Raw genomic sequence first — 26,910 nt, 5'->3', positions numbered from 1 at the left:
AAGATGAAGAGATATGACATTAAAGCATGACAATAAATACAGTCACAGGAAATAGGGCAAGACTGTCCTTTTAATTACTAGTTTGAAAATGACTATTATGGGATAGTTGGTCTCCATCTGTACTGCTAAGAATTTTGACTTCAAAAAATCTTTCCTATGTGGGTCAATATACAACTGCGGGACTTTTTGTAACATAGTTGACAGGTATCATAATTGACAATTTTGCTGTTTTCAGGCCTAAAATCAACATGGCCGCCTATGACCAAACACCACATGGCATTTTTACAGAAAGATTCTTCTAAATATTATATATACAATTGAGTAAAATTGAAATCGAAAGTTATTTATAACGATAGTGTAATAAACCTGTTGACGTGATAAATCCACACTTGACTCACACACTACTTTATATTAAATAACTAAGAAAGCCTTGGAGCCTTTCCAGTCTTTTCTTCAGGAGGAAATGACATCATGTGGAGCAGGTCATGTGAGTTGGAATTTTTTTGTTAGTTTCATTTTACGATAAACTTACACATAACATAATAATTTGTACATTTTGCCAAGAACGGATATGACAACATTGTGTACATATACCAAATAACAGGGCTATGAGAACTAAATGATAATATTGTTGTAAATTTGACATGTGTGGTAAGAAAAAAAGAGAAACAACATACAGTCTATGGAGGAGGAGAATGAAATGAATGGATAGAACAGCAGACTTTTTTTTAAAATTAAGCATTGTTTAACAACAAATATACAACAAATACGCACCAATTGTGTCATACAATTCAACTAGTCCAAGTAGCAAGAACAAGAAAGAAGAAAAACATTATATAGAATAAGATAGTTTAAAATAAATTAACTTCACATGGGTTAATCAATATATAAGATGAGAATCTTAGTCTGAAGGAGTAAAAAAAAGTTTCAAATCATTTTTAAAAGCAATAAAATTCAGAGCAGCCTTAAAAAATCTACATTTGTGTATATAAAATTTACCAATTATCATTATAGTATTACACATAAATTCCAGATCTTTGTCTTGCATAAAGAGACCAAACCTAATACAATTATGATCAAAGACAGGTATAACATTCTTTGTTAGCAACCATTCCTGCATTCTGTCCCAAAACCTCCTCACAATAGTACAGGTGTAGAAAAGATGTTCTTGAGTTTCAATATCTTCTTGACAAAATGTGCATGTACTATTATCCAGAGTAAATCTCATTCTTAAAAATTCTCTGCATGGATAAACATATGTGATCTGGAATTAACACACTTCCTTGAGAGGTGTTTTTGTAATGGGTAACTTGTTGAAAGGGATTTCTCAGACATAGATACAATTTGTTATTTTTCATATAAAATTTTCCATAAAAGTAATATATGTCATGATTATCTCAACTTAGTAAAGAACACAATCAAAACATTTTTTTACTAAGCTCATTTTATTATTGTTTAGCAAATTGGAAGGTGGCTGTTGTTAAATTTGGGCACTTATTTAGTTGACATTTTAGTGATATGCAGTCATTTTTTATTAATAAATGATTGTTTCCATAATAAATAATTATGGAATTTGTAAAGACATGATCACAATGAACATAAAAAGAACATTTTTTAAATTTAGTTTTGATAAAAATTTATGCAAGATATATGGGATTCAAAAGTCCCTCAATTATATGTTGACCCATGTAATTTTTGCTTCTCTCAGGTTGACATAGGTTACGTGTTTGATTTCATAGTTTTTGACATTTCATGGAACTATATCAAAAAAATTCAATGTATAATAACGAGGCCGACACATCGAAATAAACAGTTCTCAGTTATGTCGGTGTATTTTCAACAGCAGTGAAAGCAACAGAGCTTTCAAGGAAGTAGTTCAGATCCAGAGAGGCCGGGGTGGGGTGGAAGCTGAGGCTTTTACTGTGAAGGGCGGCTGTCGGAAATGGTCATGCTGCTGCGGCAGAAGAAGCTCCGAGAAAATAAGAGCCGCTGATTGGAAAAGTTTGAGCAGCACAATTAAGCCAGTCAACCTGAAGAAGACTCTGGGGCTGTTTGCAAGGCTGGCTGTGCACAAGATGGCTCCGACTAACGTCTTAAATCAGTTCTCTTCAGAAGCTGGTAAGTACACGCACCTTAGTCAGCGTTAACGGTTAGCTTTTAGCTAAACTCTGCATCCAGTTGTCCACTTCAAACAGCACGTGTGTGTCTGTGTGAGACAATATTAGCTAACCAGTCATATCGTACCTAACCGAGTTTGACAGGGCTTTTTTTTTTGCATAATTCGTAATAAAAGTACACATATTTCTGCGAATGTATAACGGGTCAGAGCCGGTAATAATGGAAGATAAACATGTCAGAAGTAGGAACTATTAAAACTGAGTCCACATCAGCAAGCAGCTAGAGTCTCAGATTAGCATGTGTACACTGTTTATAGCAGGAATGGCTAGTTCATTGTGTTTTCTGTTTGTTGGGAAGGGGTCAGTTAAATTTTAACTCACTCTTCCGTGTCTTCCTTCTTCTTAAAATGATCACAGACAAGCACACGGTTGGTAACTTGTGTGCCACTAAAGTTCCGAGAAGTTCATTCATAATGTTAGGAAAGAGGGCTATCAAGGTTTCAATAATGCTCACTGTCTATGTGAGTGTACTTTAAAAGGTGTTACATGTTTAAACTTGGATCAGAATGTGAAGTCAGCTAGTGCATATCTATATAAAGATGATTCAAAACACAATAATCATCTGCAGATGAGAACAGATTATAATATTTTAAAAATGCAAAAAATGTGAAGATTGATCTGTTTCTTGTAAACTTTGTCCACAAAATGAGTGCATTTTCAGAACAACAACAGCTGTGATTGTCTTATGTACTTGGCCAGTGATATATTGGCCATCCATATATTATGCATCCCTAAAATCTGTACATCAGCAGCTGTTGATGAATCCTTTGTAGCTGTGAGACAGAAGCAGCTGATGTTTGCAGTAAATCCTGACCAATCAGGAAACATCAGGTGATGTTGTAGACTGAGCTTATCACAAATAGTAGTTAGGCTTCTGTCCTTATCACATGTAAGGGCCTTAGTGACATTTCGATGCCTACTATAGTTATCTAGGTGTAGCAAAGCTGGAAATGACTATTTAACATAGTGATGCTGTGATTCTGATGACACTGACAATAATGCAAACATTGTGGATGTTGTTCAGCACCTCATATTAAGAGCAGAAGACGCAGAGCTCATCCCATCCTCACCCTGACAGATCATAGTCACTGCTGAGAGCAGGAGTGTCAAACTCATCTTAGTTCACTGGCCACATTCAGCCCAATTTGATCTCAAGTGACCAGTAAAATCACAGCATAATAAGCTATAAATAACAGCTATAAATAACAGCAACTCCAAATTTTTCCTTTGTTTTAGTGCAACAAAGTAAATTCTGAAAATGTTCACATTTAAAGAATTATCTTTTTACAAAACATTATGAACAACCTGAAATTTCTGAAGAAAAATAAGTTCAATTTCAACAACATTATGTCTCAGTTTATCATTTACACATTACAACTTCCTGATCACAGTGTGTCTAAAAAGACACAAAACATTTAGTCACATCTATCTGGAACTGAATGATATAATATTATTTTGATATAATATTTTACTTTCAAAATGACAAAAGTCATGAAAAAAAGACAAAAAAACAGCAAAAACAAGACAAAATAGTTAAAAAACGAGACGAAAGATAACAAAAACAAGACACAAAGGACACGAAACAAAACAAAAAAGTCAAAAAATTAGACAAAAAAGTTACAAAGTGACAAAAAATGGACAAACGACAAAAATGAGACAAAAAAATTACACAGATGATACAAACGAGACCAAAAATGACAAAAGCGAAAAACAAAACAACAAAAAAGTAGACTAACAAAACAAGCGAGACAAAAAAACACAAAACGACACAAATGATCCACAAAACAGCGAATAAAGTAAAACACAAGCGAGACGAAAAGGAAACACAAAAATGAGACACAAAAGAACAATGAGCAATCTAGTATTTTACTTTATGATCAAAACAACTTGTCATGGTTTAGAAATTATTTTAAATTTATAATTTTATAAATAATAATTTTTACACTTTACAAGCTGTTCTGTTGGCTGGATTGGATCCTCTGACGGGCCGGTTTTGGGCCGTGGGCCGCATGTTTGACACCCCTGGCTTAGACGATCTAATGGTGCAAAGTTGCTGGTGAAGCACATGATCTGGTCTAATGTCACAACAGCAGAACTGTTCCTCATCTGAGCAGGATTGCAGGTTTTCCACAGAACAGACTTTGTGAAACACAAACTACAGAATGTGAACAAGCCTGTGTTCTTTTGTTTGTGTAAACAGACAAATAAATTCACAGATTAACTGAAACACTGGACTGATATAAAGGATTTAACACAAAAACTGGTAATATTGGGCAATGAAATCCAATGAAAATCAAGGGAAACGACTTTTTAACAGTTGACATCAGAAACAACAATATTCCAAATAAAAACCCCAGCTGTAATCCAAAAGCAAAAAAACTGAACCAGAGTTAACTGGATGGGAACACTTGGTCAGCGAGCTCCATTTTAGAGATTGCACAGCAGCTTCTAAGACGACAGACTGAGTTATGTGTCATGAATATCTTTTGATTGCATAAGTTATGCTCTTTAAATTGTGTTCATGTTGAGAGCTGCATTATATTGGACAAAATATGGTTAACATTATCCTTTTTGTAGCCAAAATATTTCTGTACAACTGTTTAGGGCGGCACAGTTCTTTCTAAAATCCTAGTTGCAATTAAATTGATCAGTATTTAAGAGACTAAATATTTTAATTGCGCTTTCACATTGATATTAACGTAGCAGTACTTTTAAATCCATGTTGTGGTATATATAATGTACAAATCTGCACATAAAACTAACACATAAAATAATTCAGTGCATCTTCTTGAAGCAAAATGTAAATATAGTCGTACCAAAAATGCCTCATGTGCTGAACATGTGCTTATCAATAGACACTAGATCTACCAGTGTTTCCTGTGCAGCTCACATGCAGACTTTGGTAATAAGATAGTTTGCTGTCACACAGCAGCCTTGAGTCTCGTCACTTAGTTACTGCAGCGCTGCAGATCAGACTGGGGTGTAACCAAAAGTTACTTGGAAAAGAGTGAAATAAAGCATTCTCATGTCAGGTTCACCCAAGTTAAAACCAAGAGACATTATCTCTATGGGCTGTTTTCTATTAGTGGAGCACACATTTTAAACATGGATACTGCAGTCGATCATGTTCATTTAATTGTGAGACCTCACAGTCGCGGCTGTGATTCATATTTCATTGACTGTGCAGAGCTACAACTGACCTTGCATTCCCCTTGCCCAAACAGATAGTTCATTTTGGTTTTACTTTCCTGTTCCTTACTTGTTTTGCCTGGTAAACACAGGGATTCCATGTCAACAAACTCGCCTAACTTGTAGATTTGTTATGTACAATGAGAACTGTGTGAGTTTTACTTTTGGTATCGAACAGCAAAAAAAAAGTGGTAACACTGAGCTTCCAGGTCACTGTGATTTTGATGCTAACGCGATACAGGGGGTCCTCGGTTTATGACATCCTTGACCTACGGCGGTACGTTGAAACTGGTGGAACTAGTTTGCAAGCGAAGTGGACGAATATGTCATCGGTTTTGTTTACATTCGCTGGTTGTACGCCACCTTGGATTGTGCTACATTTGCTGACTTTTTGCCCTTCATTGTGACTCCCAAGTGTGATCAAGTAGTTGTAATAACAGTGCAACATATTCTGTTCTTGTAAAATGATTCATACATACATGAAAGTCGTTGGTATTCTTGACTTTTCTGAAGAACTGATCGATATCATGATGCACGTAACGGCTTTGTTTACATTTTTGCCAGAGTTCTGACTTAAGACGAAAATCGACTTACGTCGGGCCATAGGGATGGAACGCCGACGTAAGCTGAGGACCCCCTGCATATGGTTTAGCCCCAGCTGTAACTGTATTTGCAAGTTAACCCATCCCATTTCCTGTCCAGGAGGCAGCTGTCCTCTGGAGTCAGAGCTTCGAGCAGTGCTGCAGCAAAGGATCATGGTGCTAGATGGTGCAATGGGAACCATGATCCAGCAGCACGAGCTCCAAGAAGAAGATTTCAGGGGAAGCAAGTTTAAAGAGCACCCGCTGCCTCTGAAGGGTAACAACGACATTCTGAGTATCACACAGCCGGACATCATTTACAAAATCCACAAGGTATTTATGTTTCCAGGCATGACTTTCATGGACTGTGATTTGACTCTTTGTGATGTCCAGCTGTGTTTGTGTGTGTTTGTAAGTCTTGCTCTCTGTGTTTTATAAAGGAATACCTGGAGGCTGGCGCTGACATCATCGAGACCAACACGTTCAGCAGCACCTCCATCGCCCAGGCAGACTATGGACTGGAACACATGGTATGATGTACCTGCTTGACCACAGCAGATAACTCACACGTTTATGTGGTTGTCGACACAGAGGTCAAGTACGCAGAGTAGATGCTGTTACCTCATTAATCATTTCTTAGATCCCCTAATTCTGTGACTGTGCTTTTGTCTCCACATTACACTGCACTGTTGTCCCTGCACTCAGGAAACACAGCTCAGACTGTTGTACTAATACCAGGGTGGCTGCTTGAAGTCCTGAAAAGCAGTGATTTCAGTTTTTCATATTAAAAAAATATCTCATTTTAGCTTTTGTCTCGTTAGTAATCCAAAACTCTAAAGAAACAAGCAAAAATGTGTTTAGGTTTGTTTGAAATATAACAATATCGGTTTTTCTGCTTCTTATCTGGGGTACATCAATTTAATTCTTTATATCATCAGGAACTTTTACAGCTGGAAATGTGATACAAGACAAGTAATTCTGTTTGTCTTTGTTTTACTTTGAACATTATGCTGGAAATGAGGTATTAAACCACAATTTGGTGAGCAACAAAACCAGTAATAAGCACTATACCTTTATTGTAGGTTTTTTTTTTCAATTACTTGTGTTGCGGAACGTGTAGAAATGATAGAAACTACGCTTTCTGATTAAAATTGCACACATTAATTTAGGGGCACGATCCTCAGCTTGCCTGAGGAAAATCTCAATTTAAGGCAAGTCTCAAAGAGACTTTGACTAAATGAAGTTGATCAGTCTCATTCTGAAAGTCGTAAACTCTGATTTCATTGACCTCCAGTTCCCAAAACAAAGAAATACATGGTAGAACCAATGATAATTATACACAAACGTTTATTAACTAATTCTACAAACAAACAATAAACAACAATGACATGACAACAACAGACAGTGAATAAATGAATGAGTAAATGCGGATAAATAAACTAATGAACTGTGATCGTCACTGGAAGCAGTTGGTAGAAAAGGAGATGAATTTAGAATTACTTTGAAAATTGGAAAACCAATTGTAATTTGTAATTCACCCGTTTAGCAGAAGGAAAGCGATACTTGCGTAGCCTTCGTAGGAGAGAGAGAGGCTGCTGCAGGATGTGGAGCTGAGATGATCTGCTGGATGAGATCTTCAGGAACACAGAGACAAGAAGGAACTTTGGCAGGTTTGCTTTGCAAAATTGTGTCAAAATAAAAACACTAAGAGTCAAAGCTCATACTTATCAAGCAAATATTTGCGCTGTTGTAGTTCTTAAGTCCGGTTGCATTCTTGTAAGAGCTGCATTTTTCTAAGATCCTTTGTTACAAGCCCATTCTTACAAGAACAGTTACAAGCCCAAGTTGAATTTTCTCTAAAAGCCCAAGTTACATTCAAAAAGGTCAAAAACGAGGCCCGAACTTAAACAAAAACTAAACCCAAAAACTAAAAAAAACTTAAAACAACCAAAACTAAGTTGCATTCCAGTTACTTTTCTCTATATAGAAAGCTTTGGAGCCAAATGCAAATCAGCATCTAACCAATCATGGATGTGTTCCTCCCAGTGCGTGGTGTTGAGCCTCACTGTCCAGGAGAGATCAGAGGCCAAATACCTTTAAAACTTACTCTTAGTCCATTTCTTAAATGTACAAATCCAATTGTTCAATATTCATGATGATCACAGATCTGAAATAACACTGAATAAATGATTAAAATGACACCAAACACAACACGTTTATCTCATATGGTTCCTGAGATAATAATAAAATGTGTAAACATAAGAATAAACTTATAAATTGTAGACTTTAGGCATGGTTAAACATAAAAGCATATGCTTTCACTAATAATAAGAAAAAGAAGACATAGGGAGTAAATATTCTCAGAGTAAAAAGTCTTCTGTGTCTTTTATGGCTGTGGTCTGTGACAGAGAGAGGAGGGGTGTTGGTATCATGTGTGTGCATCTTCCACAAAACACTTCAGATTCCATGTGTTTTTTTTCCATACTGCTCCTGATCAACCTGGTATCAGAGGCTGAGTCCACACTGTCATTCTGATGATGGTGCATTTCCTTAATGTTCTGATTAAAACTGTTCAGTTCATTCCTGTGTATAAAGTTCTGTGTGTTAGGTTGGAAGATCAGAAGGTCAGAATGCCAATCCTGCAGAAGTGTGGTTTTCCTCACAGTTAACACTTTATGACCCTTATCAGATTCTAGTGGAGGTAGGAGGCATCCTGTTGTCTCCAAAAGTGCAGTGAGTGGTCCTTTAGTAGGAAACATCCGATCAGCAGATGTTCCATTTGGAGGTGAATTTTGGGTTAGCTGTCTCCTGAAATGGTGTCTTGCCAAATTTACAGCTTTGAGAGAGGATCTTTGGATCTTTGTGTGTTGCTCTGGAATGTTCTGCTCCTTAGTACGCTACACTTGACCCATTTTACCAAAACTGTTTTGCCGACTTTTTATTTGTTGTATTTTTTAAAAGCAATTCTGACAAACAGAAAGTTGAAAATCAATTGTGAGTGTTAAGGAGCTAAGTCAAAGATTACACAAATTATTTTAAAATAAATTTAAGGTAGCCTTGAATTCAGTCTAGGATGCCGAGATTTTTAGTTTAACTAGAACATCTGGAAGTGAAATCAAGGAAATTTTCTTTCCTATCTGTTTCTATAGATTAAAGACAGACAGCACATTCAGTTAAGTCCTAAAGTCTAAGAGCACATTAAAAGTCTATCTTCCTTTCTTGTTAACCTGGAAATAATCAGAAAGTTTGAGAATTTAGAAACATTTAAAAAAACACAAGAAGTTGTGACATGTAAAATGAAGAAATATTTCCATTACACCGTGTCCCAACAGCTCATTCTCCCCTGAAAAACAAAGCTCAAAGACTGAATATGCAATAGAATCAATTTATTCAATAACCAGCATTTCCCCCTTTACTTTGATCACGACTTTCAGTCTTTCAGGTGTGCAATGTACGAGGTTCTTGAGTGTGGATGGTTCTGTCTTCCTCCACTCCTGCATAACCCTAGAGTTGAGCTGTTTAATGGTGGTCGGTGGTGGACCGGTAAAAATGCGACTGTTCAGGATTACCCAGCAGTTCTCAGTTGGTTGGAGTTTAAGGGAGATTGGTGGCCATTCCTCCCTAAAGCCAGGTAGATGGTCAGAACACCATTGCTGAGTCAGAGGTGCACCCATCTTGCATAAATACCAATTCAGAACTTCTGTTAAATATTTTCTGTTCAGGCAAAGGCCCCATTTTCTTCCTCTTGGCCAAAACTGGAAGTAATACCTTTTCTAAAATGTTGTTGGCCTAATATTGTGCATTAGCAGTGGAACCTTGAGGCACACTGTGCAGCTCTGAGAGACATGAAGCAGACATAGCCCCCCCAAACTATAATACAGGCACTGAATTTCACTTGCTCAGAAGATGGTACTTTTTCACAATCATCTGTATAGATATGGTCGTTTTGGCTGTTGGGTCATCAGAAAAAAATCCAGTTCTTCCAGTTGTTTGGAGTCAGAATTATGGACTTCTTTGTGAAAGCCAGTCTCTTCTCCTTTTGTAGTTTGGTGAGTAGCGGGGTACGTTGCCTCTTGTAAGCCTTCAGCCCCAGTGTTTCTGTTAAATAACGAAACACGGAGCTCTTAGAAACAACATCTCCAAGATTTTTCAGCCTCTGACTCACCTGAGTCACCAGCATGACTGGTGTCTTTTGCCGCCAGCCTTTCTCATCAGATGCTTGGCTCTTGCATTTAGGCCAGGTGGACCTCCTGAGTGAGGCACGTCTTTGAAGGATCCTTCTTTGTTGTACATTTGCCATCATTTCTGCACCCAGTGGATACTTTTGCCAAGGGCTTAAGCTACCTGTTGACGAATTGATGGATCGCTTCTATTTTACTGGTGCAGCTTTTCCAGTGTTTATGGCATTAGTTTATCAGCTCAGGAAACACACAGACCAATTAGGTAAGAGTTCAGCCATCCCATGTGATGTTGAATTGGTCTCTGCATTCCAGCCGCTAAACATCGCAGCTGAGTTCACAAAACAGGTGAGGGACAGACGAGAGGAGGATAGACAAAAAGATAAACAAGAAAAGCACTCAGAGAGTGCAGTGCTCCACCAAGACTGTTCATTCTTCGATTTGTGTATTCAGAAATCACGGCAACATAGAATCTAATCATTTAATATAGAACGACCCACAGACTAACTAAATAACTACAAAATTGCCTTGCATGAGCACAGGTATGTGTTGTGCTCGCGTACATTATGTAGTACAGATACCAAATTGCGTGACCGAAATATGTAACGGGTCGAGTGAATTGATGCAGGTAACTGAAACGGCGTTCACCTGTTGTCATGGTTACGGCGATGCTGTGCCAGCCACTATATCTTGCAATGGGAAATCCTTAACAAATCCGTGGATCCAAACTATAAGCTGCATCACTGCCAAAATCTAATGAGGTGGTCCTTGTGTCATTTCTGACCTTCCCTGAAAATTTCATCCAAATCTGTTCGTTTTTGAGTAATGTTACAGACGGACAGATAGATTCACAGATAAATGTACGCCGATCGTCACATAACTCTGCCGTGTTCCTTGGCGGAGTAATAAACAAATCGACACAGAGGAAAGTCATCTTGCACGTGTTGACTATGTCTGGCTCAACATACAGCTGTAAGCCAGCTTCTCAACTATGAATATAATCCAAACTAAATATGGTTCCAGACTCACCAATGAGCTCCAAATGTGTTTGAGAATGACCCTGACATCATTCAGACCACGATTCAGAATCAGTTCTCCCATTAAGCAGCAGGTATAAAAGGGGAGTGACATAAGAGAAAAAAATGTAAAAGTGTTCAGTTGTTTACATTTTTTTGAGATTTAGGTATTGGTAAAGATGTATGTAAGTTGGTTCAGCTTGCTCAGTCATTATTTTTCACTTTATTTTCAGATGTACAGTTATATCAGAAGTTATTTATTAATAAATGTTGTCAAAATGTTTTTGAACCGTCCTGAATTTATTTGATTTGACGGTCAGTTATTGATTACATGCAGACACTAATAAAACTACCAGTTTTCATCAGCATATATCACACTAATTCAAGTTAGACATTATGATGTTCCAGACCTTTGCTTTAATACATTTTCTCTGACTGGACCACTTGGAATTTTAGTTGACCACTCCTGCGCTAAACAGCATGTTGGCCCTCTTTTTGAATACAAAAAAACCTCCAAAGATGGAAAAGTCCACCAACTTACAGTAATAGGCACACTCTACAGAAAGGAGTTTTCTTTTCACCAAAGCACAGGTGTTTAATAAACATGTTAAGTGCATATATATTCTCTTCTTTCTTGAATCTGTTCACACAAAATGAAACACGATTAATATAGATTAAAAATTAATGCTAGTTCATTGTGATTAATCGAAATTAATCCACCGCAACCCTGTGATTACAAATTTTAGTCATTTGACAGCACTATTCCGAAGTTTGGTTGTGAGTATAATGCATTTTGGTCAAGCAATAAATTTATCTACTGGGACCTGACAGATTGACAGACAAACAAACAGTACCTGATTGACCAGGTGGAACCCTTTCTGGTGACAAACAATCAAACATGTTGTCCAGTGGGAAGAACCAACTTTTCGGACACGGTGTACATCTCATTCATCAATCAAACTGAAGCAGGTTCCTGACATGAACCATTTAACTGCTGTGTACAAAGATCAGGGTTCTCTGACAACTCTTTTGTGTCTTTTACTGTAGCAGCCTTCAGATGACACAAGTAAATTGATTGACTAATCAGAGGCTTTTTCCAATTAAATTTGTTGACCTTATGATAGTGCTCACTGTGTCAGAAGATCAATACATCAAGATTTGTTCACTGAGAGATAGAAAATCAACATAATCACAGATGAAGAACACGAGACTCCAGTCAGCAGAATTCCTGTCAAAAGAAAGCTGTCGAGTAGTGTCTCAGAGGACAAGCGACATCTCTAAACCCGGAGTTTAAATAAGGCAAGACACTAAGAAGTAGCCACATTTCACAGTGGATGATGCAAAAAGATCCTGTTTATTGATGAATTCAGTTAGACATCAGTGAAAGTAACAGAGGGGTGTATGTAAGGAGACCAACAGGAGGGTGACTGCAGTGGATCAAACCCACAGTGAAATATACTGTGGGGAATATTCAATTCTGAGGGGGTTGCCTTTGTGAAATTGGTGTAGACCTTGTGAAGCTGGAGTGCAACTGCGGCATATCGATTCCATCCGGACCAAGAAGATGTAGCACTCCATTCTTCAAGGACCGGCTTTATATCTTTGTTGAGAAGGATTCCTACTCCAGCAAGATAAGGAGCCCCGACACACCTCAGTCCTTAGACTTTAAAATCAAAGAAGACCAAGGAGGTCTGACTGTCATGGACCTCAACCACACTGTGCACTGAGAAAGCCAAACATTCCTGACATGACCAGAGCCTGTTTGAAACACTGTCAATTCGTGTTAGGATAACATGGCTTATGGGGTCTGAAAATACTGGTGGAGTCTATGGAACTTGAGTGTTGCCGTCATTAATGGAAAAGAGAGCAAACTAAGATCTTTTTCGTTGAATTGTCAAACTGACACTATGATTTCTAGCAAGAGATTTTGGATTAAATTCCAAATAAATGCAAAATCTTCAAGTGTCTTCACTAGTGGCCTAATGAAGATCCTAGATATGCGACGCTAACTCCGTAGTACAGAGCACAGTGATGAGTAGATATGATGGGTATAGGTTGGTTACAAGTGTCCATAGTCCACCATATGAAGACATTGGGCTGCAAACAAGTCACCTAAATAAATAACAGGTAATAAAGTGGCAGTGAGCAGCCATTTTCTATCTTCCAAAGGCAAACCAAGACTTGTGCCTAAACCAAAACCCTAACTGCACTCAAATGAATTGACTGACCGATTCATTCTTATGATCGCTATTAATAAATAGGTCAAATAGAAATAGGAGTGGGGACGTCAGTGTCACGTGACACCAGGACGCTCTTTGTTTACTGCGAGATTGATTAATTGAGATTGAACAGTTGGTCTCCTACAGTTCTGTCTGCTGTTCTTCTCTATTTTGTTAATCTATCACTTTTATTACCCACTAAGGTCCATTTCTTAAAACAATATTTGTTATTGTTTTACAGACACTAATTTGGATTAATCTTTAGCCACTGAAAAATAGCAATATCCTGATTTGTGGCGATGGTTGTACCTTTTGTTCAGTATCTTTGGGTTGTGTTTCTGATAAAGAGATGTGGAGCAGACTGTTAAACATAATCTTACTTCAGAAAATGTTAGTCACAGCAAATCTCTCAGTGAGAGCCATAGCCTAGCACTGTCAGTGTAGTAGGTTCCAGCTACACCTCACCGACTCATGAATTGTTGGGGCTTTTTTTTGGCTTCATTTGACAGGTTAAGTTAAGAGGCAGACAGGAAAGTAGGTGAGAAGAATAGGGGGAAGACCTGAAGCAAAGGGCCATGAGCTGTGTCGGGGACTATAGCCCTTGTTTGTGGGTCGCCCGCTCACCCAGTTGAGCTATCTGGGCACTCCTATTGGGGCATTTTCAGTGTGACCGGGAAACTGATCAAAGCTGTAAGACTGTGATGATTGTTACAACTATAGCAGTGAAACCTCACCTTCCAATCACAACTCTACTTCTTCACCTGAGCTGCTCCGCTCTGCAAATGCGCCTGTTCGGTAGCTTTTATTGTTGATTGGCTGTTTCTCTTGATGTGTAACCTGTCAGACAGCACAATGGGCAGAGTTACTGTTAAGAGGCGGCAGCATCAGAGCCAAAGTAACAGTGTCAATAATTCCTAATGAAAGTAACAACACCCATAATCCATAATTTCCTCACATATTTAGCATGTTTGATATTTGTAGTCTTAACAGATTGCCTTCCTAGTATTACTGTATATGTTTGCATGTTTTTCTGTTTTCTGTCTGTTTGTATTTCCTGTTTAATATAACTAATAGGTAGCTTTGTTTGTCATCAGCTCATTGTTCTTGTTCTAACATGTAGACCCTTGTCCTTGTGTGTTTTTTGTACAGGCTTATTGCCTCAACAAGGCATCAGCAGAGCTGGCAAGGAAAGCAGCTGACGATGTCGCCAAACGAACCGGTTAGCTGAGCTGTTAGCACTCCAGTCACATATTGCTTATCTGGTAGATAAATGCGCAATTCCTGTGTTTCTGGGTTCTAACTATGTGTGTGTGCTGTCAGGGTGTAAACGCTATGTGGCCGGGGCAGTGGGTCCCACCAATAAAACCCTGTCTGTGTCACCGTCTGTGGAGAAACCGGACTTCAGGAACATCAGTAAGATGACTTGCATGTTTTCTCAGTTGACTCTGTGTTTTGATAGGCTGTAAACACTGCAGATGGTTATTGTTTGAGCTCCCCAAGTAAACCCCTGGAGTTTGGAATATTTACTCTGGAAAGGAGAGATGAGTGACAGATGCAAGCAGTAGCATTTATTCACCAACTGACCATCTGTGGTTGATGGTGTTACAGTTGTTTAGAAATGCTTAACTGAGTGTGGTTAGAGTAGCCAAGGTTTGCAGGGTGCAACCTTTAAAGAACATGAATATAAATGCGGTTAGATGTCAGAGCTGACTGTCCAAATCCTAGCAGAAACTTATAGAAACATAGATGTTAAAGTCTAACTTTTAAGATACCATTGATATTGATACAGGTTGCAAATTTTGCTGTGATTCTGGGTTGAGTGGTTCTGAGCCCTTTAGCTGACAGTTAAGGAACTTGCTATAGTTCATCACACGAAACATATCAGTTGTTATTTTGGTTGGTATTTGACACATAGCATTTCCTTCTATCTTGCCCAAATGTCTACTTGGACTCAAGGGTTAAATGATTAGAATTTGATGGTTATTGATCAAGGTCACTATGACTTCTTAAATCACATTTTTGGTCCTAAAAAGAGGTTTCATTCACTAATTATAACAACATTTTGATCAAAATGGGAGAACAGTCTTTATCCTAGAAATCGGAATATAGGCGAAATTTGATATTCTCTAGGAAACACTTCTTTAAATGTTTGCAAGTGAGAAGTTTAATTGCTGCAGTGCACCATGAGAATCTAACTGTACCCCTGCTATCTATTCTACCAAACGCAGTTTGTTAACTGTCTGTAAAGCAAAGGACAAATGTCCTTTTTCTACATTGTGTGGGTTTGTAGCTCGTCTGAGTCTACCGTGGGCAAACTGAATGCCTGGAGGGCTGAAGGCAAAGATACTGCTGATACTGTTATGTTAGGCTCTGTATATGAGTACTAGTATATAAAGTAGGCAAGTTTGTGCTTTCAGCATAATACTTGTATTTTGTTTCTGTTACTTATGTAGTACCTGTTGCTTCTGTTTTGTAATGATTTTGAATTAGGTCAAATCTATGTAGACAGGCTTTCATGATTCTTCTTCTTCTTCTCCTCCTCCTTCTTCTTCTTCTATATATATCTTACATATAGTATTACAGTTACTGAAATGTGTGTGTCTTTCTCTGCAGCATTTGATGAGCTGGTAGAAGCCTATGTAGAGCAGGTCCGAGGTTTATTGGATGGAGGAGCAGACATCCTTCTGGTGGAGACTATCTTTGACACTGCCAACGCCAAGGTAGCCCTCGCATTATTTAAATATTGATAAATAATTATCAAGTATGTTCAAAGTTCATTAGGATTGTTAAATGATGTGAGGTAACATTTGTTAGTTTCGTGGTCTATGGGAGCACTGTTCAGTAACACACATTTTTTATTTTAGTGTAATAAAAATATGTATATAATATCATGTCTTTATGCTCTCTTTCATGTTCATGTTTGATGTTACTCCCTCTTTCTTTTCACAGGCTGCCTTGTTTGCCATCGACCTACTATTTGAAAAGAGCTATGAAAGAAGGCCCATATTTGTAAGTGTCTAATCTGGTATTCATTACCGCTGCTACAGTTTCTATTAATACTTTGTGTATTTAAGTGTATAATAGCATACAAACTTAATGTAAAAGGCCTACATGTAAGTGATTTTTTTTTTTAAAGTTATAAATATATGGAAGAATAGTTGCCTGCCCTGATGGGTGCCCACAGCGCTACGCTTTCGTAGTTTTTTTTTTTATTGTATAAATCTATATTAAACCACATTTATTTTTAACTTATTGACATTTGATTGAGCAAACATCAATAACACTTTATTTTAAAGGCCTGTGTTTTGAATTTCCTGGAAACCTTCCTCATAATTTCTTCAAAGTTAGCTTGTATTAAGCTGTAATATTTCCTAGAAAACTTTATGCTACTAGTTTTAATTGAAATGGCCTCAAGTGTTGCTCTTGTCGATATGTATGTACATCGGCATTATATTTAAGGTTTTGTTACAGAAACAAAGAAACGAAACAAAGAAATAAGATGGTAGAGTAGTTAAAAATAATCTGGTCTTAGCATTTTTTTACGTAGAAAGACTAGAGTGGTGGTGGCAGTGGTGGTGCAACGTTGAAGTTTCTATACTACTGATCAGAAGGTCAGAGGTTCAAACCCCAATGCTGCCCTTGAGCAAGGCCCTTAAACCTCCAGGGGCGCTGTACCATGGCTGACCCTGAGCTCTGATCCCAGTTGGAATATGCGAAAACAACATTTCACAGTGCTGTAAAAATGTATTTGTGACAATAAATGGCTTCTTCTTCTTTTTAAAACATTCATAATAAGTTTAAACAGAAAATAAGCCGCGTTGAGTCATTTTATTTTACAGGTCTGGAAGTAGCAGGTAGTTAATACAGGGCGCCAAGGCTCCCTTTTACTTATGAGAAAGACTACTTCACAGTCCCTCCAGGATTTCGTGGGCTTTTTTCGAGATTGTTGCAGCAGAAAATGCCTGAATTCGTGGCAGCTTTTCTAAAAAATTGCGATGTAAGTTGCGATGTTTTAAGCTTATTTGTTGCGATGAAATTGTGGGATACAGTGACAGTTGCTGAAAAGTTGCATTTTTTTCAGCTTTTAGAACGTGTTTCAACATTGTAATTGACAATATTATTCTGAAATTAATTCTTTAATGCTCCAACCCATTTACACAAAAACTGCCATACCATGGTGGGAAATTAGCAGCAGCCAGATACTGGTTTAACATGAAGTGATTGGTAGATTTAAAGCACAAAATGATCATTTACTATTGAATGAATCACATTTGGACATATCTGCCAGTGGCTTAAAAAGTTAATTTCACTTCCTGGCACACACGTGTTCACTCACACAAGCTCACGGCTTGTCACATCAGTTAACAACAAAAGCACTCAGAGCGCAGTACTCCACCAAGACTGTTCATTACCTGACCTTGCGCTGAACACAGGCATGTGTTATGCATGTGTATGTTTTGTACAGATACCGAATCATGACATAAATATGCAGCGGGCGGCGGGAATTGATGGGACTCAGAAACACCCCCACAATTAAATCAATTGTTCCTTGTATCATTTCATTTCCGATACGTCCACAGTAGTGGATTTGTAGTAGGATCGCAACCATGTGATCATCAGCAGGCCACTGAGGTAGCGTTCACTTGTTGCCATGGTTACTGTACCGCTATCTCAATGGGAAATCCTTAACAAATCCATGGATCCAGACTTTAAGCCGCATCTCTGCCAAAATCTAATCACTTGGTCGTCGTGTCATTTCTGACCTTTCCTGGAAATTTCATCCAAATCCCTTAGTCTGTTTTTGAGTAACGTTGCTAACAGAGGAATGATTCACGTACGCTGATTGTCACATAACTCTGCCGTGTTCCGTGGCGGAATAATTAATCTAGCTTCCCTTCATTCTTTCAGTGCTCCACCAGATCTGGATGCAGCAGTTTCCTTCCCGGTGATTTTTCTGGTCTGTGGTCTGCTTGTTTCAGCCGTTCTCCTAATATGTTTCGTGGTAGAAAAGTGTTTATCAATCGATGATTTTTTATTTTTATTTTTTTTTGTATTCCACCACAATATTGCATGGGTGTAAAACTTCCACTTTGGTTACCAACAACAGGGAATTAATTGTTTTGCACAGTCTTCAGCAATAATTTTTGTTGGTCAGTGAGAGACATTAGAATCGGACATGTCTGCATCTTCAAACCAAAAACTAGGAAGTGAATTCGGTGATGCGCGTGCTTTATGTTTGCGCTGGGGACTGCTATGATTGGTGGAACTCACGGGAGGCAAAATTGTGGAAAAGTTGCGGTGACTGGACAAAATTGCAAGGTCGCGCAGAATTCGCGGAGATTGGTTGAATTCGTGTGAATTCGCGCGATCGCAACATTGTGAATTCCTGGAGGGACTGACTTCAGGATGTTAAATATACATTAATTCTGTATTGTAAAAATGACATATTTGTAGAAGCTTCTTAAAAGTACAGGACCGGTACATTAGGGCATTTAGGGCATTTAGGTTCTGTGATGTTCAGCTGAGGTTAATTTCCATGTCTGTGTTGCTGTCTCGCTGCTCTCATCACAAAGATCTCAGGGACGATTGTTGACCGGAGTGGCCGAACTCTGTCCGGTCAGACAGGAGAGGCCTTCGTAGTGAGTGTGTCCCATGCTAAACCACTATGGTGAGTTTCTGTACATCACACCAAACACTAGGAAGAGAATAAATAAGCAGTGGTCTAATGCAGGTTTCCTTATAGTGATGCTGCTTTTTATCCCTTTCTGTGTTGCAGTATTGGTCTGAACTGTGCGTTGGGGGCAACAGAAATGAGGCCGTTCATTGAGGCCATAGGAAAAAGCACCACATCCTTCATTATCTGTTATCCCAATGCAGGTAACCTACACTCAGTCTGAACAGTGACATAAAGCCCAAACCTAAAAGATACACTCTGAAAGTATACACCACAAATGTACATTTAACATTTGCTTACCTTTACAGACAGAAATGTATACTAGGGCCAGAATATAAGAAGCAGCTTGCAATATGATCTTGTTCATGTAAAGGATTTTTGCAGGTTACAGTGGTCTCAGCAGCACACAGTGACCTGTGGCCTAATTCCTGTTGCATCATCTGTCAGACAGTCCAGGTTCATGGAATTATCTCATCGTCTGTGTGTTATCTATTTCTGTTAGGTCTTCCAAACACATTCGGAGGGTATGATGAAACTCCACAAGTAACAGCCTCCAATTTAAAGGTTTTATTCTATTTTATACTGTTTTATTGATTTTTTTGGACTGATGTCTCAATGTTAAGATACGGTGCCGAGAACACTAAATGTTTCAGATCATCAAACTAATTTTAATGTAAGGCAAATATAATCCAAATACGTTTTCATGTCACTGTATATGGGTCAATATATCATTGGGGGCTATTGAAGTCCATGGGATATATCTTGCATATATTTTTATTAAAAGTAAAAAAAAAATAATGTTTTTTATGTTTATTATGATCATATCTTTATAAATTCCAGAATTATTTATTATGGAAACAATCACTTATTAGTAAAAAATGACTGGATATCACTAAAATGTCAACTAAATAACTCCAAATTTAATAACAACCACCTTCTAATTAGCTAAACAATAATAAAATTAGCTTATTCAAAAATTGTTTCGATTGTGTTCTTTTTATAAAGTTGAGATAATCATGACAGATATTTCTTTTTTTGGCAATATATCAAATTTTATATGGAAAATAACAAATTGTATCTGTGTCCAAGAAATCACTTTCAACTAAGTTAGTCATTACAAAAACAACTCTCAAGGAAGTGTGTTAATTCCAGATCACATGACCTGCTCCACATGATGTCATTTCCTCCTGAAGAAAAGACTGGCCAGACTCCAAGGCTTTCTGAGTTATTTAATATAAAGTAGTGTGTGAGTCAAGTGTGGATTTATCACATGTCAACAGGTTTGACAAAATCTGTAAAATGCCATGTGGTGTTTGGTTATAGGTGGCCATGTTGATTTTAGGCCTGAAAACAGCAAAAATGTCACCTATGATACCTGTCAACTATGATACAAAAAGTCCCGCAGTTATATATTGACCGTTACGTGTAATGGTGGTTATGTTCATGATTTTGATCACATGACCCTTAGCCTTCTGCATAATCCTGTTCACACAGAAGCTCTCTTGTGTGTTCTTTCTTCTTATAATTATCAGACAGACATTAAAACATGGTGTTGTGTTGATTGGCTTCACTTGTCTTGGGGAGTAAATGTAGATAAGAAAGAGAAAGACGTTTGCTTGGCAGTTGAGCTGACCCTATTAGCAGCTAAGGCTGTCTTTTACTTGTATCTGCAGGAGTTTTCTATGAGTGGACTGGTGAATATTGTGGGAGGCTGTTGTGGGACCACTCCAGCACACATCAGGTTGCTATAATGTTTGTGAAAAATAAAAATTTGTCTAAAGTGTCATACAGTTTTGAAAATATTTCCGTCTTCTTCCCTTCAGAGCCATATCTGAAGCAGTACGACACTGCAAGCCACGGGTTCCTGCTGCTGATGTTTACCAAAACTACTTGCTGCTCTCAGGTATTAAAACCTCTGGCTACTGTGTGTGGAGATGTAAATAGATCTGTAAGACTTTCATGTTTGAACTAGTACTATTCTGTTTGGAATTTCCTCCACAACTGCTCTTCCTCAGCAGACAGGAAATATTAGTCAACCTGTAAATATACACAGTTAAAGTGTTGATTAATTTCCATTTGAGGAAGACTGTGTCATGATGCGAGAAGAATCAGAAAAACTAAAGTGAAATTGAAGAAATATTTAAATATTGCAAAAAATTTGAATTAGATTTTCTGTTTTAATTTTAGGAATTTGCATTTTCTTTCCATAATTTTGTCAAAATTTGACTAATTTTACCTACATTTGAATGGAAAATTAGTTAATTTTAAGTTACTGTCAAGAAGAGTCAACATGTAAAAGCCTTACAGCAACCTCAACTTCTTCTTCCAGGTAGGCTTTTAAATATTAAACTAGAATTTTAAAATGATCATTTCCGTGACAATTTTACACTGATTGGAAAAAATGCAGAGAAGGATTTGTAGAAGTTTTTTTCCCCTTTAATAACTTGCCGTATTATTTAAATACTGTTTTTCATTAGTAAATTTATGATGCGCTCCTTCAATGCCAATGTCAGTGAGATAAAATGTCCTACTTCTTTTTAGGTTTGGAGCCATTCAGGATCGGTCCATACACCAACTTTGTAAACATTGGTGAGCGCTGCAATGTGGCCGGATCACGCAAGTTTGCCAAGCTGATCATGGCTGGAAACTATGAGGTGCTGATTATTACTGATAGCGATCAATATTGTATAATATCAACAATATTACTGTGGTTCATATTATTCACTTTAAGGACTTACATATCATGAGTGAAGATATTTGTTTTCATATCTGTGTTTATTTGGTATATGCTTCTGTGTTTGTTTTCCAGGAGGCTCTGAGCATTGCTAAGGCCCAGGTGGAGATGGGAGCCCAGGTCCTGGATATAAACATGGATGAGGGGATGCTGGAGGGCCCAACAGCCATGGCCCGATTTTGTAATTTCATCGCCTCTGAGCCAGATGTCGCACGGGTAGGACATTCAAATACAGCGTCAATGAATTTCTCTGCAAGATCTTTTAGACCAAAAACTCATTTTCGTGTAGGGGCCACATTCAGCCCAGTTTGATCTCAAGTGACCAGTAAAATCAGAGCATAATCACATATAAATAACAACAACTCCAAATTTTTCTTTTGTTTCAGTGCAAAAAGTACATTCTGAAAATGTTCACATTTAAGGAATATTTTTTTTTTTACAAAACATTATGAACAAATTAAAAAATAATTTCAGGTTCAACAACATTATGTCTCAGTTTATCATTTACACATTACAACTTATGAATCACAGAGTGTCTCTGCTTATTCCCAACGACTAACTGCCCATCAATAAAACAAAAAAAAAAAAGTGTGGCAGATGCATTTTAACAACTTTTGATCACCCATGACTGGTGTCCATCCTGGCCAAATTTCAGCTCTTTCGAGGTTGCGCTGTTCGAGTTTATAGCTTTTGAAAATGTCCAAATATGACAAAATATGGGTCAGAATTCAAAATGGCCGCATTCCGCTGGTCGCCATGGCCACGCCCTCAGACTTTGGTGAAGCGTTTTGATAACTTTTGATCACCCATGACTGGTGTCCATCCTGGCCAAATTTCAGCTCTTTCGAGGTTGCGCTGTTCGAGTTTATAGCTTTTGAAAATGTCCAAATATGACAAAATATGGGTCAGAATTCAAAATGGCCGCATTCCGCTGGTCGCCATGGCCACGCCCTCAGACTTTGGTGAAGCGTTTTGATAACTTTTGATCACCCAGGACTGGTGACCATCCTGTCCAAATTTCAGCTCTGTCAGGGTTACGCTGTTTGAGTTTGTAGCTTTTAAAAAATGTCCAAAAATGACACAAAATTGTCCAAAATATGACACGTAATTCCAAATGGCTGACTTCCTGTTGGGTTTTGGGTAATGATGCAGGAGGCTTTTTTGTGCGTCTGGATGAGTTACATATGTGTACCGAATTTCAGAAGTCTAGGTCAAACACTGCCGGGGGCTGAATTTCCATAATATTCTAGGGGGCGCTATTGAGCCATTTTGGCACACAGTTGTGCAATTCCCCTAAAATATCAAATTTTTTGCCGTTCCTGGTGTGTGTGCACATTTTCACTGATGGTTAGAAAACCCTTGTGCAGTTATGTTAGCACATGAATAAAAGTGTGTTTTTCGTGGAAAACAGGAAATTGTCTGGGCGACCCCAAACTTCTGAATAATGTATATAAACATGTATAATGATGGTGTTTTTCAGCCATATCATCTCGTATCATATCATTCAATCTCCAATAACAATAATAATATAGTAATAATAAGGGTAAAAAATAAAAAGATTGTATTCAACTTTAAAAAAGTAACTTTGTGCAAAAAATTTAATGTATAATGCATCTTAAAAGAGCATTTCCTATTTCAGTGATAGAAATTTTGCTCAAATATTGACCAAACTGTGAAACATGAACACTGTTTAAGGAGGTTATCCCTCACGTTGTGATTCTTCCTCATCTGACCCACAGAAAACCTACCCAGGAATTAGCACCTAACAGTTGTTCTAAACCTGCACCATTCAAAGCCTGTGGATGAACTTATTATGCCCAATGCAAGAACACAAAAATACAGAAAGGCACATTCAACAACATTCAATTTAAAACAGTTCTTGTTTTTTTGTTTGAAGCCAAAGCAGCGGATGTGAGGTGGAGGTCATGGGACAAGTTGATACACGGCAGCTCATTTAGTTTCATAATTCTCTCAACCACTCATCAAGTACAAATCTTGGTCATCAGCAGGTTTTGAAAAGTCCTAATATGTGGTGTCTTTTTGTTATTTATTATGTCTTTGTGGCCACTTTGCATCTCTTTGTGTGTTTTGTGTCATCTCTTTAGGATAGTTTTGTTGTTTTTTTTTTGTTTTTTTTTGTTTTTTTTAAGATGAAAAAAAAGTTATGTAGATGCTGGACTCCTAACTAAACTAAGATGGTAAAACAACGAGCACTTCACAGATCTGTGTACAATTTCATTGATGCCCACGACCTTCAAAATCATTTATTCTCAGTTCAGCCTTGGAGCTTTGACATCAGTTACCACCACCCTCTGCATATATGCTTTTTCTCTAATGTTTTCTCCTGTAATTCCTTCTTTAACATATGACATACCATAATAACCAATCTAGAAATTGACGTGCTCAGTCACTATTCAGACCGTTTCCTTCGGTTGTGCCTTCCACTGTACAGGTTCCTCTCTGCATCGACTCCTCTAATTTCTCAGTGATTGAGGCTGGGCTGAAGTGCTGCCAGGGGAAGTGTATAGTGAACAGCATCAGTCTGAAGGAGGGAGAGCCGGAGTTCCTGCTCAGAGCCGCCACCGTGAAGCGCTACGGTGCTGCTGTGGTGGTCATGGCCTTCGATGAGGAGGGACAGGTGAGAGGAGCAACATCCACGCTCACATTCCCACACATGAACACCTCCAGCATGCATGCTCAGTGGTGCTGTTCTCTCCAGGCCACTGATACAGACCGTAAGGTGGAGATCTGCACTCGAGCCTACAACCTGCTGGTCAGCAAGGTGGGGTTTGACCCCAATGACATCATCTTTGACCCCAACATCCTGACTATCGGTACAGGCATGGAGGAGCACAACGACTACGCTGTACACTTCATCAGAGCCACCAAGCTGATCAAGGTAACAGTAACTCCTGCTCAGAACAAAGATTCAACCGATCCCTGCAATATCTAGAAATATCTTCACACAAAATCTTAGCAGTCACTTTTAAAGAAAACTGGACCTAGCAGGCAAAGTACAGTGGTCCCTCGTCTATCGCGGGGGTTACGTTCCAGACCTCCTCGCGACAGACAAAAATCCACGAAGTAGCAACCATATTTATTTTATTATTTATTTATGTGCTAAGGCTTTATAAACCCTCCCACTACACCACACAACAGTGCAGAGCAACACTATTAGCAGCAATCAGACGTCTATGTGAAATGGACAAGGCCAGATGCTGAACGCTGCTACACACAGGAGACAGAGGGGACTGATGCTACGATCGCTGAGCCAATCAGAGCCCAGCGCTGTACTAAACATTTTATTTCAATTAAATATCCTTTTAAGATGTTTTAGTTATTATTTTTTATATTTTTAAATATTGTTTTACATTTTTTTAGGCTAGAAAATTCTTATTTTACTGCAAAAATAATTAAAGCAATATAGCGATCACAGAGCCAATCGCTATGACTGAACTGTTGTGCTGCAATGCACCATGGGAGTTCAGGGTTTTGGGGGTTTAAATGTCATTATTGTGGTTCATGTTAGTGTTACAATGTTATTAATGTTTGTGTTTTATTGTGTTTTTGTGGTTTAGTCAGCCGAGTTAGTTTGGTTAAGTGTCATGTTGTCAGGACTGTGAGTGTGAAGTGTGTTTGATCACTTCCTGCCACACTTCCAGTAGTGCTGATATCTGTGTGTGTCACAATAAAAGCATCTGCAAGCTACTGAGTGCATAAAAGACAGATATCGTTTCTCCAGCGTTGTTCTTCAACGCAGCTCACCACAATAATAAATATATAAAAATACCCATATATATCGCCAAATCCCGTGATGTAGCGAAAAATCCGTGATACCAAATGCAACTTAAAAATCTGCGATAGAGTGAGACCTTGAGGGACCACTGTAATGTTAAAAAATCTCTTTTCCTAGAATTTGTCTCTTTTTCTTAGGCTCCTCTTTCAGCAATCACATTTCTGACATGAAGTAATTCCTGAGAGGTAGATTTCAGGTTATTCAGACCTTTTGGCTACTAAATCAACAAACTACTGGAATCCACATGTAACAGTAACATCTATTATCTCATTTGCATTTGGTTGTGTTCACCTAACAAACAAAAAACTGATGCACTTCAACTTTTGATACAAAGACATTTTCTATCCAGAATCTTTTTGAAGGTTATTTAATTGCACCTCATATATTTTTGGCTGAATTTAGGCAGAATTGAACAGAATCTAGATTGCGGTTTGACTGGAACGTGTGTTTTGTGTGTGTCTAAAGGAAACTTTACCAAGAGCCAAGGTGAGTGGAGGTCTGTCCAACCTGTCCTTCTCCTTTCGAGGAATGGAAGCCATCAGAGAAGCTATGCATGGAGCATTTCTCTACCACGCTATCAAGGTAAACATGGACGCTCACAGTCCCATCTGCACACTGCCATCAAAATGTCCCCTGTATCCATTGTGTGAATGTGCACGGAGTCCATGAGACCTCTCCTAGGTTGTTCTGATCTGAAGTGTGAAATTCACCTGAGCAACATTTGACCTGTTAATGTTTAATGCTGTGTGTTTGTGTCAGGATGGTATGGATATGGGAATAGTGAATGCTGGAAACCTGCCGGTGTACGACGACATCGATAAGGAGCTGCTGTCACTGTGTGAAAACCTCATCTGGAACAGAGATGCTGATGCTACTGAGAAGCTACTGGCCTATGCACAGGTACACACACACACACACACACACACACACACACACACACACACACACGCTGTTGTTGCTTTGGTTTGATTAACAGATGTTTGACTCTTGTGAACAGAACCATGTGAAAGAGGGGAAGAAGGTTGTTCAGACAGACGAGTGGAGGGAAGGCAGTGTGGAGGAGAGGCTGGAGTATGCTCTTATCAAGGTAAAACAATCTGATGATTGCAGCATTATTATACTACACATGTTACGTGACAATAGGCTTATGGTTGTAGTACAGGGATCAGAGGAACCTAGCTTTACTCTGTAATACTGTCACTCAACTGCTGTTTTTTTTCCTCTGTCCATTTACATATTCAGAACTTAGAGATGCGTCTTTGCATTTTGGAGATAAAACCAGCAAATGCTGAGCATATTTGCTTGAGAACTGACTGAAACAAATATTCTTTTGATAAAATTGTTGC

The 26,910-nt window shown here is 38.3% G+C and overlaps 1 protein-coding gene across 3 annotated transcripts in view; it reads left to right on the top strand.

Annotated features, from left to right (window-relative positions):
* The first annotated feature begins 1,959 nt into the window (after positions 1-1,959).
* Positions 1,960-26,910, top strand: part of mtr (5-methyltetrahydrofolate-homocysteine methyltransferase) — a 49,449-nt gene continuing 24,498 nt past the window's right edge. For 2 of the 3 annotated variants that reach the window (XR_008599545.1, XM_055004719.1), the window contains exons 1-19: positions 1,960-2,118; positions 6,069-6,280; positions 6,388-6,477; positions 14,510-14,579; positions 14,681-14,773; positions 15,974-16,080; positions 16,310-16,369; positions 18,934-19,028; positions 19,137-19,237; positions 19,537-19,598; positions 20,708-20,775; positions 20,858-20,937; positions 21,576-21,688; positions 21,844-21,984; positions 24,221-24,406; positions 24,488-24,667; positions 26,030-26,146; positions 26,324-26,464; positions 26,562-26,651. Coding sequence is in view for 2 of the 3 variants with exons in the window: in XM_055004719.1 (XP_054860694.1) it covers positions 2,076-2,118; positions 6,069-6,280; positions 6,388-6,477; positions 14,510-14,579; positions 14,681-14,773; positions 15,974-16,080; positions 16,310-16,369; positions 18,934-19,028; positions 19,137-19,237; positions 19,537-19,598; positions 20,708-20,775; positions 20,858-20,937; positions 21,576-21,688; positions 21,844-21,984; positions 24,221-24,406; positions 24,488-24,667; positions 26,030-26,146; positions 26,324-26,464; positions 26,562-26,651 (2,049 nt within the window). In the remaining variant the exon portion in view is untranslated. Of the gene's footprint in view, positions 2,119-5,930; positions 5,988-6,068; positions 6,281-6,387; positions 6,478-14,509; positions 14,580-14,680; positions 14,774-15,973; positions 16,081-16,309; positions 16,370-18,933; positions 19,029-19,136; positions 19,238-19,536; positions 19,599-20,707; positions 20,776-20,857; positions 20,938-21,575; positions 21,689-21,843; positions 21,985-24,220; positions 24,407-24,487; positions 24,668-26,029; positions 26,147-26,323; positions 26,465-26,561; positions 26,652-26,910 lie in introns of all 3 variants that reach the window. The other variant, XM_055004720.1, reaches the window with a different exon arrangement.

This window comes from Amphiprion ocellaris, chromosome 18 (genome assembly GCF_022539595.1).
Source record: "Amphiprion ocellaris isolate individual 3 ecotype Okinawa chromosome 18, ASM2253959v1, whole genome shotgun sequence".
Classification (NCBI taxonomy): domain Eukaryota; kingdom Metazoa; phylum Chordata; class Actinopteri; family Pomacentridae; genus Amphiprion; species Amphiprion ocellaris.
This window is presented reverse-complemented; position numbering and strand designations above follow the sequence as displayed.